At 60.0% G+C, this 11,804-nt stretch overlaps 4 protein-coding genes across 4 annotated transcripts; 3 read left to right on the forward strand and 1 right to left on the reverse strand.

Moving 5' to 3' along the window:
* Positions 1 to 2,317: 2,317 nt before the first annotated feature.
* On the forward strand, positions 2,318 to 6,303 carry THITE_2073041 (uncharacterized protein; the record flags this gene model as incomplete). Its single annotated transcript, XM_003650999.1, has 3 exons — positions 2,318 to 3,040; positions 3,086 to 4,971; positions 5,155 to 6,303. The coding sequence occupies 3 exons, from the start codon at positions 2,318 to 2,320 to the stop codon at positions 5,834 to 5,836; spliced, it is 3,291 nt and encodes a 1,096-aa protein (XP_003651047.1). The 3' UTR covers positions 5,837 to 6,303.
* Positions 6,304 to 7,180: 877 nt separating this feature from the next.
* On the forward strand, positions 7,181 to 7,726 carry THITE_116253 (uncharacterized protein; the record flags this gene model as incomplete). Its single annotated transcript, XM_003651000.1, has 1 exon — positions 7,181 to 7,726. One exon carries the CDS (start codon positions 7,181 to 7,183, stop codon positions 7,724 to 7,726), a length of 546 nt encoding a protein of 181 aa, XP_003651048.1.
* A 1,009-nt stretch (positions 7,727 to 8,735) lies between these two features.
* THITE_2010931 (uncharacterized protein) lies at positions 8,736 to 9,779 on the forward strand (the record flags this gene model as incomplete). The annotated part of the gene is made up of 3 exons (XM_003651001.1): positions 8,736 to 9,286; positions 9,367 to 9,544; positions 9,657 to 9,779. Coding segments are annotated over 3 exons (852 nt in total), but the record flags the coding sequence as incomplete, so codon positions are not given.
* A 407-nt stretch (positions 9,780 to 10,186) lies between these two features.
* On the reverse strand, positions 10,187 to 11,538 carry THITE_2040058 (uncharacterized protein; the record flags this gene model as incomplete). The annotated part of the gene is made up of 3 exons (XM_003651002.1): positions 10,187 to 10,308; positions 10,391 to 11,238; positions 11,345 to 11,538. 3 exons carry the CDS (start codon positions 11,536 to 11,538, stop codon positions 10,187 to 10,189), a joined length of 1,164 nt encoding a protein of 387 aa, XP_003651050.1.
* Positions 11,539 to 11,804: the final 266 nt, after the last annotated feature.

Genomic DNA, 11,804 nt, shown 5'->3' on the forward strand with positions numbered 1-11,804 from the left:
GGTGATGACGGTTCTCTTATACTCGATCTCGAGCCATGGACAATCCTGCCCAGCCATATTGGATACCCTGTTCCATGGCTCTGGCCTGCAAGGCCCAGGCGCCTGGGTTGGCGTGTTGGCCTTGTCGCCAGGATGTTCCGTGGTCGACGTGTCAGTGGGAAAACTAATTCTGGCGCAGAAACGTTCCATGTCGATCTCCCGTCTGCAGCTTCGGGCCGTGACCGGGATCGAATATCTCGATTTAGGAGCCCAAGACTGCATTCCGGATCTGACGGCTCTGCATCTGGGCTGTCGACCGGGTCAACGGGGCCAGGTCGGCGATTGAACTGGCATGCTTGCGGGGGGATGAAACTAGCGCGCCATCTTGGCACGGCTGACGGCCGAGACGGATCTTGCACTAGGAGCGGCCAGCCTTCTGTATGTCCTGTGTTGGGCGGGGGCAGCCAGCAGTGCTCGTCGCGGCGTGGATCACGCGTTGGTAGGGGAGGCGCTCCGCCGCGGAGCTGGCCGCGGTGCTTGAGCTCGACGGTCCCACCTGTCACAGAGGCCGCAGCTGCGGCAAATCCCACATCAGCGACCCGTTGCCTGCAGGCCGGGCCATCCTACTTGACCAACAGGCCTAACGAAGGCAGCATGTGACGTGCTCCGTGCGGACGAGAGTGTTTTGACAGGAGTGTTCTCATGCAACCAGGCAGGCTGCTATGCGGATGTGCTGAGTGAACAGTCAAGCATGCGGGTCGGGTTGTCAAGGTTGCATGGCGTCCTTGACAGAATAGGGATCGAGTTATTGGATACCGTGTCCGCCGGAGTTTGCGCGGCGGCAACCTCCAGCGTACGTCCACTAGCTGCTCAATCGTTCCCGATGAAACGCCAAGAGCATGGCCGCCACTGATCACACTCGACAGGCGGCACGGGTGGCCCAGCTGCTTTCGCCCGTCAGCAGCTTGTGTCCTCCGTCAGAAGTCGGTAAGGGACCCACATCGCTCCATGTTCGAGGAGGATCTGAGTGGGGGCCATCCATGGAATCCATCCAGAAAGCCTGCGAAGAAACGACGCCGAGTCGAGCAGAGAATCCAGCAATCTGGCAAGCCACGCGGGGCCTTCGTTTGCCTGTTGGCGGATGCGTGCTCGCCTTCCCGAACAACACGTTTGACTGCAGTAGAGATGGTCCGGAATACACGCCTCAGAGACGGGTAACCTTAACGGGTTAGCGGTGCAAAGATCAGTGAGCGTCAGGGCGGCGCTGGGCCCGGCAGGATGGAAAGGTGGCGCAGCTGCACACAACATTGGTCGCACAAGCGGCGCTTGGTGGTTTCACTGGGCTCCTCTTGCGATGACCAGCGGGGCCGTCATCTGCTTGTTCCCCTTCATTGAAGCTGCCGGCTTATCATTGGCCCCTCGTTTACAAGAGGCGTCAGCCTGTTGGTTCCAATCCAGTAGACAGCTGACTGCTGTGCCAGGCAGTCGATACCCGTGGTCCTTGGCTCTGCGCCGCGCTCTCAACATTGATGAGACGAGCGACGGCAGTGGCCGCGTTGCACGACAGAAGGGCGTACCTGGTATTGACCAAAGATCTCAGAATAATCAGATGAGGGATCCTCTGTCCCCATGCTCTCGCAGGGGTATCAAGCTTGATCTCTTACCTGTGGCAGTGTAGGCTCGCAGCCTGATGAAGGAATGGAACGACTTCTCTTCCGGCAGGCTTGTCAGAGGCCACCGTTGCCATCCCTCCGAATACTTTCCGCCAGCAGGAAATCGAGAATCCGGTCGATGTCCAGCCGTGCCCTGTCGGTTGCGGCTTCGAATGCGTCTTCGAGACGGCGGAGCTTAGCCAGCTGATGAGGATGCGTCTGGCAATAGTGATGATCAGTTGTTCGGGTGCCTTTCGAAATCATCGATGTCACGAACGTGCAATGCTATTGGGAGTGCAGAGTGGCAGGGTGCGGTCGGTGTGTGGTGGGTGCCCCGGCGGATAGGTATGGAAGTTGCGAGGCGCTGGACAAGGACAAGGAAATAGCAGGCACGACCAACCTAGCAGGCAACAGTCTGGAGGCAGCAGGAGGCCTTGACGGTCGAATGCTACTCGCAACCTAATTGGAGTGCGGCTTCCATTCGAAGCCCACAAGGGCACTTGGCAGTCGTCCGGGTCTTCACAGCTTCCATTGGCGCAGGGCCTGCAACCTCGGCTGGAACATGTTCACACCTTAGGTCGGGACGGTTTATGCGAGTTGAGACGGGCATTCTCCTTTGACGACCAGCGCAAGACTCACAAAACTACCACGGCACGTAGTCGACAGCTTTTGTTACTGTTGCTCCTATGGGCTTGCTTTGCTGTCCTCTGCCACCCCGACGACGAAGGGTGGTGCCGTCGGCTGTTCGGGGACGCCCCGTCAGTCCCAGGTTCCCGCCTCGAGCGTCGCTCTCGCCTTCGCCTTCGCCCTCACCCCTCGCACCATCGCCATTTGCATCCTCCACCGCCGACCCATCTCCCACCGCGTCTCCCGAGCGCCGTCTTGCAGGCTCTCTGGCCTATCGTCGACACTCACGGGCCATTCCACCCTCCCCTCGACATGGGATGCGCAACACGTCCCAATTCTCGTCTTTCGACACAGCTCCTCTCGCCCGCAGCAGCCCTGCGCTCGCTCTGCAACAACAAGAGGTCGCCCTCGTCGCGCGTGACATCTGGGAAGAAGCGTACAACGAAGTCAAGAGCGACGAGACTCTCAAGCCCCTTGTGAAGAACTACGAGGAGCTCTACATTACCCTCGGAACTGGCGGCTTGCTCGGCTCACGTCGGTCCTCGCGCGTCATGAAGGAGCCAGACAACGACGACGACGAACGCAGTGGTTCTGTGTGGGAATGCTTCACGAGGCTGGCACAGGAGCATCTTGAGCTAGCAAGGCAGGATGCCGCAAACCAGGGCATTGTTTCATCAGCTGTGCAGTTCATACAGAAAACCAAGGAGGCTGTCGGCCTTGCCCTCGCCGCCTCACCGCCTGCATCGCTGGCGTGGACCGGCATTTGCACCATCGTCTTGCCTGTGAGTCGCTCGTTCCATTCCAGCTATCGAGGCTAACATGGTCAGATCATCGTCAACCACGCCGAGCAAATTGCCGCCAGAGAGTCGGGCTTTGCCTACGTCATGTCGCGCTTCACGTGGTACGGTCAGGTCCTGGACCTTCTCAATCGCGAGTACTGGACCAGCCCGCAGAGCTTCTCGGCGCTGAGGAATGCCATCCACGACGAAATCGTCGCACTTTACAAACTGCTGATTGAGTACCACCTGCGAGCGTACTACACGTTCTGCCGTCCCCTCGCCACCATTTCCAGAGACTTTCTCAAGCTGGATGATTGGAACCACATGATCTCAGAGATCAAGGAGAGTGAGAAGCGGCTCGAAGAATACATGAGTCTCAACTACGAGCAGCATCTCTTGGATAAGCTTCACACCCTTTCCAAGGACGCCCTCCACAAGCAGAGGATCGAGACAATTCTCAAGTTCAAGTTTCCTGACGACCTTCCGTATTCAGTCTATCAAGCCTACCTCGACAGCATCGACTCGCCCCAAGACGGGACCGGAGCTGGTGTGTTGACGCACCCCGACTTCATTAACTGGGCTTCTGGCGAATCTGGTGTCTTTATCCTCGAAGGGATCCCCGGGTCAGGGAAATCCGTCCTCTCAAAGTCTCTGCTGACAGAACTGCCAAAATGGCGCGACACATACGTGTGTGCCTTCTTCTTCAAGGATAACGGCAAGGGTCAGAATGCGGCCCCGACAGCTCTTTGCAGGGTGCTGGACGAGCTTTTCAGGGAGCAGCCGGACCTGGTTGACACCATCAGCCCAAGGATCGACCACCTCCTCCCCGAAGAGGTGAGATGCAACTTCGACCTGCTCTGGAACGTGCTCGAGGAGGCCACCAGGGATTGCGAGCCTGGGAGTGTTACAGTGATCCTTGACGGATTCGATGAGTGCGAGCCGGACTCCGCTACCAAGCTGTGCGCCAAGCTGAGGGAGTACTTCGCCGGCCCGAGCCCGCGACTGAAGTTCTTCCTGACGACAAGGCCTCTGGTCTCAGCGCCCGAGTTGACTGACGTTCCTAGTGTGATTGTCTTGAAGCTGGAGGAGGACCCGCATTGTCGGCGACACATCAGCAAGGACATTGAGCGCGTCGTCATGGCTCGTTTTGACGGGTTCGCTCTCAAATGCATCCAAGACGCCGCTTTGAGACGGGAGCTGCTGGAGCTGGTCCGACCAAAAGAGGACAGGACGTATCTGTACGTCAAACTGTTGTTCGATTACCTTGAGCTGAGGATGCGGGACGGCATGCCGCGCGTCCCCCGCGGCTGGGTCGACATCTTCAGGACGCTTCCGGCAACTGTGAAGGAGGCATACGTCGGGTTCCTCAACCGCGTCCGTGAGAACCAAAGGGAGGACGTCAGAAGACTGTTTCAGATTGTTCTGGCAGCTGCGAGGCCGCTCACTGTGCGCGAGGTGAATATTGCGCTCAACATTCGAGATCTCCCAAACGGAAGCCAACACGGATTGGGCCTGCAAAACGAGGGCTGCTTCCGAAACTGGATTTTGGATGCATGCAAGTATTTCTTGGATGTCTACAACGGCAGAGTTTACTTCATCCACCAGACAGCCAAGGACTTCCTCCTCTCTGGCCCTGGAGAGAATGGTCACAGCAAACCGGACTGGCTAGGCAACTTCACCATGCAAACATGCCACTGCGGCCTCGCCACAAGCTGCATCCTGTACCTGTCCCTGCCTCTCCGGACGCGGTCGAGGTTCATTGGGTTCGATGCTCCGGCGGAGAGTGCAGACGACTACCATCTCTGGGACGCAAACGAGCTTGAGTTTGCCACATATGCCCAGCTCTTCTGGCACAGCCATGTGCGCGGGATGCTCGGCTCAAGCGAGGGACCTGAGCCGACAACGCCCGACTTCATGACTGAGCTGCGCCCCTGGTATCAGAAGGTGCTAACGGCCGTCCTGCTGAGTCCGCCCTGGAGCGGGGCCAACCAGGCTGTGCTCAGCAAGACTCTGGCGGCGGAGACTTGCGAGGCACCCTGGGGAGTTGACCGCTTGGCCGCCGAGCCCTAGCAAGGCCAGGCTTTGAGGGTCGTGACGGTCAATGGGACCCATCTCAGGATTGCCGACTTGAAAGGGTCGCCGCTGCCTTGGTTGCCATGCGTTCCGATCAATGCGACGGATGCGGCTGAGAGACTTGCGGCAGCACTGCGTTCATTGGCAACATTCCAGACAATCCGCTCGCTGGCAGAGTATCAGTACTATTCCCCGGTGCAGCCGGACTGGTTTTCCGCTCGCCTTTTCAAAAAGAACGGGCCGGCGGATCACACGACCGACAAGCTCGAGCTCTTCAACGGGGATTCAATCCGGTACGTCGTCAGCAACCGCACAAACTGCCATCCGGCCCACGTTCACATGCTGAGCCTGAACGCGTCTTGGACCGTCGGCGTTCTGCTGTGGCATGTCCACGTCCCACCACGGCAGCAAAGGACGGGTGAGCTCAGCATGGCGCTCCCGCGCCGAGTCAATGCTGACGACCCCACGGAAGCCAACGACACGGTACTGGTTATCTTCTGCGTCGGTGAGCAGTGCGCCGAGCGGCTGACCACGGCCTCGGAGTGGCTCAAGAGCATCCATGTGCCGCCTGTCTGGTTGGACCCGGAGAAGGCGGAAATTGAGGTACCGGTGCGGCCGTTCTTCGTCCCGCCGCCAAACTGGTTGGTGAAGCGGTTCAGCATCCGCACGCTACCGCGGCTGCGGAGTGGATCCGAGGAGGGAACTTGCGGCATGCTAGAGGGCTGATGGCTTCGCCTGCAGCGACCCACGGTCTCAGCTTCCTGCTTAGCAGCAACTTGCCGAGGCCCTTCTCGGCGGGCGGGACGGCAGGCCGGATTCGCGACCGCTAGTCTCTGCGTGATACCCGAGGGTGTCAATTAATGCGTGCGACGCCGACGTTGAGGTTATACTGCGGAATGCCAACGTGCCGCCACGGTAAGGACCAGCAGAGCTGGCCGCTGCTGGCTGCCAACAACTTGATCAGCACATTTAAAGGTCCCGAGAGGACTCATCGCACAGCCCGCCGCCAACAGGTATAAATCATCATTTCCAAGCAAGGTTCAGTGTTACACAGCTTCTAAGTCTTGGAAGAACATGGGCTTGGAAGGCAGGAGCATGGATTTGCATACGCTGTTTCGCATCCACTGCGTATCTTATTGTCGTTTTCTTAATGGTTTAGATCAGATACAACATGCAACACAATAGTGTTCTGCAAACTGACATGGCCAAGTTGTTACCCATGGGCTGACCGTTGACGTCCAAAGCCGACAGCATGCAGCAGCACACAGCTCACCCACACACTCAACTACACGTCCTCCGAAGTGCAGTGGCATGTTGTTCCCGGGCAGCACCGCGCGATGCAACCCAGTTCCATCACATCCGCTTAAGTTAGTTGCTCACACAACGCGACTTTTGGGGGCGTGCTCAGCACACCACCCACTGGCACCGGGTCCTCGCGGGGTCCCGTCACCAACCACATCACACCCCGGAAGAGGGCGCGCCTACTCATTGGCTGCCGCCGAGCCGCCAGGCCAGGGGCCGCCACCTGCAGGCCTGCAAATCGTGGCTGCGTCTGGCGAGTGCCGGTTGGGGGGCACCCGCGGATCCGCGCTCGGCAGCTGGTGATCGCCCAGGGGATTCGCGCGCAGATCGGGCGGGTGGTATTTGCCTGCTGCGTGCGTGCTGGGCGGAGCTGTGGTGCTTGGTGGTCAGCGGTCAGCGGCCAGTGTGATGTGACGTGATGGCACGGCTCGGCCTGGGCTGCGGTCGTGTTCCTGCGTGCTGCGCACTGCGCGCGCGCGCTGGCGGCTGGTGATGGTCGAAGGGGGCCAACAGCTGTACACTACGTTAAGAGGGGGATTCTCGCCAGGCAGTGATGTGACGATGGGTTTGGATCGTGTTGTGAAGAGGCATATATGAAGGCTACTCTGTCCTGCTACGATCGCGCTCCGTCTGCCCACTTGGCCAAAAGTCCTGTTCAAGATACACAAAGCCACCGACGACAGCGCCGGCAACTTCGAGCTCCTCGCTCTCTTGGGATCTTGTTCGTTCCCGCTCCCAACCAACCCAAAATATCTCACCATCAACACAATGCCATCCCTCATAACCACTCTTCTCCTGGTCCTCGCCGCCTCCTTTACCCTCGCGGCCCCCACCGCATCTCCCGCGTCCCCCGCTCTCCTCTCCAAGCGCGCCACCTACCACACGACGAACCGACCGACCGACTACCGCGACGACTACTGCGGCGAAGCGACACCTGTCTTCACCACCCCTTCCAACGCCCCGCTCGTGAGCGACTGCCTCGCCATCGCGGCCGCCTACCCGGGGTCGGGCTACTGGATCGTGGCGGCGGGCGAGACGGCCGCGTCGGCCGACAGCCGGTGGGTGACGCTGGCGGCGCACGGCAGCTGCGCGTTCCAGACGCGCTGGGCGTACGACAACGACGCGGCCGGGCGCGCCGCGCCGGAGGACTACCGCTTCGGCACCAACGATCTGCGCTTCTACGTCACGCAGTACTATACCCAGCACGCGGACCAGGCTGTGGACGGGAGGTTGCAGGCTGCTGCTGAGGTGCAGTGCTATACGGGGTCGGAGATTGCGTTTGTTGAGTGGAGGGTGGCGAGTGCGAGCTCCTAGCTCGGCGGATGGGGGAGGAGAGTATTGGGGAGGGACGGGATGTTGGTCGACCTGGATGTAATCACAAGAATCACAAGAGCTGGCCTGCTTTCAGGGTGTGTATGCGCGAAGGTTGCGTCTGACGTGTTAACATTTCAACTTGTTCATGGCATCTTCATGGCATCGTGGTGTCATTTTTGGTCTTGCCGGGCATCGTCGTTGATTGATCCACCAGCTTTCCCAATTGAAGACGGTAGCGGCTCTGATTCGCATAATCACACCGGCTCTAGCTGGCTGCAGCTCGAATCTTAGAACCTCCTGCTCCCAATCGCTGTTTTCTATGCTGGTTGATGCCGTTGGGCCGTGAGGACGCGTGGGACGATGCGGAAGAGGTACTTCAGCAGCGGACTGGTTGTTGTACAAAGCCAACTTAGAGTTGAAGAGAACGTATGCTTTACGAGTATGCGCCGTCCTCAGAGCAATAGCAGAGTGGTTCAAGCTAGCGGATCGGATAAAGCTTTTCCTGACTTGTTCATGTCAACAGGTCTAAGCCTTTCGTTTACCCCCACAATTAGGATGACCATTGAGCAATGCCATCCCAGAGTGGACTAGAACTGTCCAGGTGAGTACTCCAGTCTTGTATTAGTCGCTGCTTTTGGGGTGACCCTTCGTATCATTCACCTTCCGGCCTGGTCAACGCCGACCTGGATCTGGACGCCGGTGAGTTGTCAACCACTGGCCCGCCAATCACACCTGCAGGTCACGCAAGGTCTCGCTGCCCGGCCTGAGTCACCGGCAATGCAGTGAATTGCATGTAACTCCACATATGCATGTGGAGGTAGGTACATACTCTATTTACTCGTGCGGCAGACTTACACAACCACCACCCCCTTTAAAAAAACCTCTCCTTTTCCTTCCCATCAACAACGCATCCCCCACCAACTTTCCTCCGCTACGTAACCTTTCTCCAAGTCAACCCAGCTCAGCCCCAGCCCAACCCCTCCAAACCAGCACAATGTCCGCCTCCGCCTCCCTCAACGCCCGCGCCCTCGCAGCCTGGGAGACCAACGCAGCCAACTGGGACGTCGCCATCACGCAGCACGGCAACAAGTACTGGAAGCGCCTGCAGGAGCCGTCGCTGAGCCGGCTGCTGGGCGCCCGCCTCGCCTCCTCTTCCTCCTCCTCCTCTCAGTCGGGCAGCGGCAGCGACGGCGGCGACAGCGGAGGCAAAGGCTGCCGGGCGCTGGACCTGGCGACGGGCAACGGGCTATGCGCGCGCTGGCTCTTGGCCAAGGGGGCGGGCTTCGTGCTGGCGACGGACGCGACGGCGGAGATGTTGCGGATCGCACGCGGGTACCACGACCGCGCGAGCGCGGAGCGGGGTGCGGGGGGCGAGGGTGAGGGTGGGGAGGCGAAGATGAGGTTCCGCCGGGTGGATGTCACGAGCGAGGCGGACCTGGCCGCGCTGGCGGCCGAGGAGGGCCGGTTCGATGTCGTGCTGATGAATATGGCGCTCATGGACGTGACGGATCTCGATCCGCTGGCGAGGGCGCTGCCCGGGCTGCTGGCTGACGGAGGGGTGTAAGTGCCGACCCGAGTTCGGTCCGGATTGTGTTCTTTGTGGGTGGCTCGTTTGGCTGAGCAGCAGCTGTGCGACGCAGCTTCGCGGCCACGCTGCTGCACCCGATGTTCTTCACGTCCGGCGCCGCCAGCATCCTCAACGTGCGCCACGACCCGGTCTCGGGCAGGCGCGTCGTGGTCAGGTCCAAGTTGGTCACCGAATACATGTCGGTGGCGCCGGCCATGGACTTTGCTGTGCCGGGGCAGCCGGAAAAGCAGGTGAGTGTGCTTCGCCGCTTGGGTCGGGCGGTTGGTGACGGAAATTGGAGGCTGAGCACGACAGCTCCTGTTCCACCGCCCAATGCACGAGGTCTTTGCGCCGTTCTTCCAGGCCGGCCTGGTCATGGACGCCATGGAGGAGCTGGCGTTTACCGAGGCCGACGCCGAGGACAGAATCGAGTCGTCGGCCAATTTCACGCAGCTGCCGACCATTCTTTCGTTCCGGATGCGGATGCCGTAGAGACGAACGGCTGCGACTAACATGGACCGGAGCAAACCCTTCACTCATCAAAGGGGGAATTGTGTAAATGGGTCCGCATGTTGTGGGTCGACACAGCAGATGAAGAGCGAACTAGATTGATCAGTATCCTTTCCAGTATTGCAAAGACCAGACTTTCAAGACAATACAACTGATTTCAGGGCCGTTCCGCTCCGCCCGAAGTGAAACGGTGACCATCCACCGGTCAAGACACGCCACACACACAGGAAAGCGGTTGCTGCAGCCTGGCGCTCAGCATTATCGTTATGAGATGTGCACATGTTGAGCCACTTGAGAATTAGATAACCCGAATCTCACCTCCGAGTTCAACCGCTTCGCTCAGTGACTATTTACATCAGGAGACAAAAATCCACGTCCGACATTCACTCGTACATGTAACAGTATTCCCCCTCCACGGGCGACACAAGCTGCCGAATTGACTTGGCGGGGCCGAGAACTCCTAAATCCATCATAGTGTCGAGCGTGACGTTGGGCGTCGGAGGAACTGCAGTACACATCTCGGTCAGCCGTGGCCCCTCAATACCAAGCAGCAACTCCCACCAGCCCACCAGACTCGCAGCACTTACTATTCGCAGCCGTCGACGTGCCCCAAACCTGTCGCGTCCTTCCCTCGATGTTCTGGCCCTGCCAGATGGTCCACACGCGGTCGACTTGCGTGTGATGCAGCCAGAAGACCGGGTCGCTGGGACTGGCATAGACGTCGAGCGCGTGGAGCCCGACCTGCCAGTGGCCGCTCGCGTGGATCCCGCCGGGCACGCCGCCGGCCATATCCATCTCTTCGTTGACGCAGCCGAGATCATCCTTGCACCCGTCCACCAGCGCGGTGACGGCGCTGGGGCGCGTGCCCTTGCTGAATTCCGGACTGAGATCCCTCGTCAGGCAGCGCGGGTTGTAGCCGAGCCCGCCGTCCGGACCCTTGGGCTCGTAGCCGACGGGGCCCAGCCTGACTTCGTATTTCCCCTCCGCGAACGGTCCCTCCGTCACGCACCCGCCCCCGGTCGCCGGCGGGATGAGCTTGACCAGCCCGCCGGGCAGGCCGATCGGCGTGGCGTTCCTCCCGGGCACGAACCGCCCATTCCCGCCGAGCGACGTGTCGCTGCCGTCGAAGAGCTGCGCCCGGCGCGGGTCCCGCCACGAGCGCGTCCAGTCCCAGTAGGGCAGGGGGCCGGCGTAGCCGCAGCGCGCGCGCAGGTCGGTCTCGAAGAGGTGCACCAGGTGCCGGTGGAAGGGCAGGAAGAGGCCGGAGCCGTGCACGAAGGGCGTCTGGTCGATGTGCGTCACGATGAAGTCGTCGTAGCGCGTGCGCGCGCCGGGCGCGTGCGTCGCGTTGGTGCGCTGGATCTCCGACGGCAGCGCGTTGAGGCAGTGGATTGATGCGATGAAGGATTTCTTTTCCGGGTTCGTGAGGGCGTTCCTGGGGAAGAAAAACACACGACGTGTTAACGTTGACACACACAGAGGACGGAGTGGCAGGCGCAGGATAAGGTACGCTATGGGGTAGAGCGCGCGACATAGCCTACCATTCCTTGCGGCGGCGGATGTTTTCGGCCGTGCAGCCTGTCGTGGCGGCCGCGATGAGGTGAAGAGTGTTTTGTTGATACTGCTTTTGCAGCACGGCGATGCGCTGGGACGCGACCATCTCAGGATCCGGCGTGAGAGGAGCCGCGAGAGCCACGGCGAGGAATGTAAGAAGAATAGTGACGCGAGCGAGCATCTCGGTGATATGTATCTTGCTAAAGGTAGAAGAAGTCTGAACGCTCGGTTGCCGAGTTTGTGTGAACCCGTTGCCGCGAACTGCGGCCGGTCGAGAAGTCGGGATTCTGTTTTCGCGGTCCATGTTGAGTGTGCAGGAAGAAGAAGAAGATCGAAGAGATCGACGAGGAGCGGGTATATATAGACGCTCGCCTGCCGGATTTGCAAGAGCTTGTCGTGTGGCAAACCACACTGGGTCCGGCCGCGTCACCGGTGAACGGCGTCTGC

This window comes from Thermothielavioides terrestris, chromosome 1 (assembly GCF_000226115.1).
Source record: "Thermothielavioides terrestris NRRL 8126 chromosome 1, complete sequence".
Classification (NCBI taxonomy): domain Eukaryota; kingdom Fungi; phylum Ascomycota; class Sordariomycetes; order Sordariales; family Chaetomiaceae; genus Thermothielavioides; species Thermothielavioides terrestris.